This window comes from Vanessa atalanta, chromosome W (assembly GCF_905147765.1).
Source record: "Vanessa atalanta chromosome W, ilVanAtal1.2, whole genome shotgun sequence".
NCBI lineage: Eukaryota > Metazoa > Arthropoda > Insecta > Lepidoptera > Nymphalidae > Vanessa > Vanessa atalanta.
In genome coordinates this window covers 7,547,154-7,550,457 of record NC_061901.1, presented here as the reverse complement: position 1 = coordinate 7,550,457, position 3,304 = coordinate 7,547,154, and the positions used below count along the sequence as shown (strand labels likewise).

General features: G+C 39.6%; 1 protein-coding gene across 1 annotated transcript; it reads right to left on the bottom strand.

The window, feature by feature from the left end:
* Positions 1–1,003: 1,003 nt before the first annotated feature.
* On the bottom strand, positions 1,004–3,093 carry LOC125075630. Its single transcript, XM_047687338.1, has 3 exons — positions 2,649–3,093; positions 1,666–2,600; positions 1,004–1,159 (listed from the first exon to the last, which is right to left on the bottom strand). Exons 1-3 carry the CDS (start codon positions 3,091–3,093, stop codon positions 1,004–1,006), a joined length of 1,536 nt encoding a protein of 511 aa, XP_047543294.1.
* Positions 3,094–3,304: the final 211 nt, after the last annotated feature.

Here is a 3,304-nt window from a genome sequence, read left to right as displayed (position 1 = left end):
TGGGTGATTTTAATACTTGCCTACTAAAAAATGATTACTGGACTCAGAAATTATATTCTTTGGTTTCATCTTTAAACATGTCAATTCTTCCCCTCTCTGCTACCCATTTTCCACCTAATGCTAATCCTTCTCTTTTAGATTTAATAATTACTTCTCAATCGTGTAATGTATTATCACATTTTTTTCGTGTACAATGAAAATTATATTTTAATTATTTGAAACAGCCTGGAGGCGATCATTTCATTCCCAAGGTGTGCAGTCAACTAAAAAGTCATTAGTGTTGTAATATCCTTTAGCACACAAACGCTCTTTAACGATTCTTTTAAATTTTATAATTGAATAATTTTGAACGTTTTCTGGGATCCTGTTGTAAAAACGTATACATTGCCCCAAAAAAGAGTTACTGACCCTGTGTAATCGGGTACTTGGAGTAACAAGTTTATTCTTGTTCCTAGTGTTAACATATATATAATGTACGTCACAATTTCTGGGAAAATCATTTATGTTTTTGCGTACATACATAACATTATCAAAAACAAGTTGAGAAGCGACAGTCATTATTTTAATTTCTTTAAATTTACCTCTTAACGAATCTTTTGGGCCCAGGTTATAAATTGCACGAATAGCCCTCTTCTGCAGTACAAAAATAGTATTAATGTCAGCTGCATTACCCCAGAGTAGGATGCCATATGACATTATACTATGGAAATAACTGAAGTACACAAGGCGAGCCGTATCCACATCAGTCAAAAGTCTAATTTTTTTTACCGCATAGGCTGCAGAGCTGAGTCTATTCGCCAATTTATTTATATGGGGGCCCCATTGGAGCTTAGAGTCTATTGTCATACCAAGGAACTCAGTTGATTTAGTTACTTATGATGACAAAAATATGAGTTACTAAAAATTTCACACAGCACATTATTTTGTAAAATGATTGATAAAACTAGGAGACGTCGCCTTATGGGCAATCTGGGCATATCTTAGATCGCTCATTTCAACATGATCATTGGTAGAGTTGCCCGATGTCGTTGAGGAGCGCACGCGATCTGCGGCGCGCGGGACCTGCGATGGCGGCGGTGACGATGTGTGTATTGACTGCATTGCTCGCAGAGGTGTTCCTGTCGCGTTCTTCGGCGCTGACGCTGCTTCTGCTGATAGACTAGCGGTATGAGTTTTGCGCCAGCTACGGTATCTGCGCCAAGCTAGGGTGATGCCAGTTACGATGATGATGACGAAAAGAAAGTTTATTAGGACATATAAAGTTATGTCATGCGCAGAAGCTTCATTCAAACGGATTTCTGCAGGCTTAACTTTCAGTTGTTGAATTTGATCTTCGATTTTATTTGCTTCTAACAGGAACTGCGTATGGTCGACATCTTTGTTTATAAATGTTGATGTAGTGTTGTCCGTAGAAACTTCAAAATCTATTACTTGATTAATTGGCGGAATGTTTATTTTCGGTACGTTTATTTCAGTATGGAGACTGTTTTCTCGCCGTTGATGCGAAAAGATCGTGATCTCTTCAGATTTGAGAACACAGTTTTCTCCTAGATTTATTATTCCGCAGGCATTTAAAATCTTTGCTGACATTTGATTGTCGCATATTATACGAACTCTGCATTGTTCGCAACATGAAAACGTTATATGGTTTAAATATTTTCTTACAATCTCGGAGCCTTCCCAATACGGTTTCATGTCAAAATAAACAATAAGCTTCCATTCGCCTCTTGCTAAATGCATATTAGAAATCTTGTCGAAATAGATCGCTTGATTGTCTTTCAATTGCGCTATGTTATATGAACATTGTGTCGGTAATATAAGCAACATTGTAAATAAAGTTATAAGCATTGTCTTGATGCCGGAACGAACTTTCGGTTTAAATATTTTCGATGCAGTTTCTGATGAAGTTGATTGTTTAGATTGTTGTAGTAAACTTCCTTTATTACTAATAGGCAACGTTGATAACTTTACGACTGGTCTTTGGATGTTGCCATTCTTCGTCTTGACTGTTACGACCCGTACATGCCCATCCTTTCCAGGGTGCAAATCGACGACTCTGCCAAGTAGCCATTTGCCGGGAGGTAAGTTCGTGTCATGAATGATGACTAAATCGCCTATTTGTTGATTCTGCTGGAGCTGCTGCCACTTACTGCGAGCTGATAATTGACACAGATATTCGTTTTGCCAACGTTTCCATAAATCATTAAAGATTTTTTGTGTTAGCTGCCATCTTGTCCTTTCATCTCGTTCGGTTCCTATGATGCTAAGCGTCAGGCCACTTGATAAGAAGTGAGACGGTGTGAGAAAATTTATGTCCTCGGGATCTTCTGTGATAGCACACAGAGGTCTAGTGTTCAAACATGCTTCTATCTGTGCTAATAACGTAGAATATTCCTCATAGGTGAGTTTTTGTTCTCCAAGTACTCTTCGAAGGTGATGCTTAAGGCTCTTGACCGCTGCTTCCCAGAGCCCGCCGGCACTGGGCCAAGATGGCGCGTTAAAATGAAATTCTATTTCTATGTCAGTGATTTGGTGATAAATTTGTTGATCTAATAATTGTTGCAAGTTAAAGAACTCTTTCTGTATGATGCGACCGGCGCCTACAAAGTTTGTTCCATTGTCGCAGTATTAATGACACGGTGCCCCACGTCTAGCTGCCATCCGCCGAAGTGCTGATATAAATGCTGACGAAGATAAATCGGAGACAAGCTCGAGATGCACTGCTTTTGTCAGCATACAAACGAATACGGCAATGTATCCTTTGGTCGTCTTGACTCCTCGACCTTTGTTGTATTTGACGTCAACGTAGCCAGTGAAGTCGACGCCGCAGTTGTAAAACGGCCGGGTTGGATTGGTGCGGGCTGCTGGTAAATCACCCATAAGTTGGTATTGCTTATCGGGGTTATGCTTTCTGCAGGTAACACACTTGCGGATATACTTCTTAACCGCTCTGTTCCCTCCTAACACCCAGTAATGCTGTTTTAGGCGTGATAGAGTCAACCTTGTACCACCATGAAATGTATTTCTATGCGCTTTGTCTATTAGCAAGTTTGTTAAATGACCTTCGTGAGGTATGATTAGCGGAGTCTTCATATCACTTTCAATATTCGCATGCTGAATTCTACTTCCAACTCTCAATAATCCTTCTTTATCTAAGAAAGATGATAATGATTTATGGAAACGTTGGCAAAACGAATATCTGTGTCAATTATCAGCTCGCAGTAAGTGGCAGCAGCTCCAGCAGAATCAACAAATAGGCGATTTAGTCATCATTCATGACACGAACTTGCCTCCCGGCAAATGG

What these genes read in the sequence shown, in the direction of transcription:
- LOC125075630 (XM_047687338.1), bottom strand. Translation starts at nt 3,093, where the DNA reads ATGAAGACTCCGCTAATCATACCTCACGAAGGTCATTTAACAAACTTG. An exon ending in TCGGCGGATGGCAGCTAGAC is followed by an intron (nt 2,601 to 2,648) that starts GTGGGGCACCGT and finishes CAAACTTTGTAG; the next exon opens with GCGCCGGTCGCATCATACAG. An exon ending in ATTGGGAAGGCTCCGAGATT is followed by an intron (nt 1,160 to 1,665) that starts GTAAGAAAATAT and finishes TCATACCGCTAG; the next exon opens with TCTATCAGCAGAAGCAGCGT.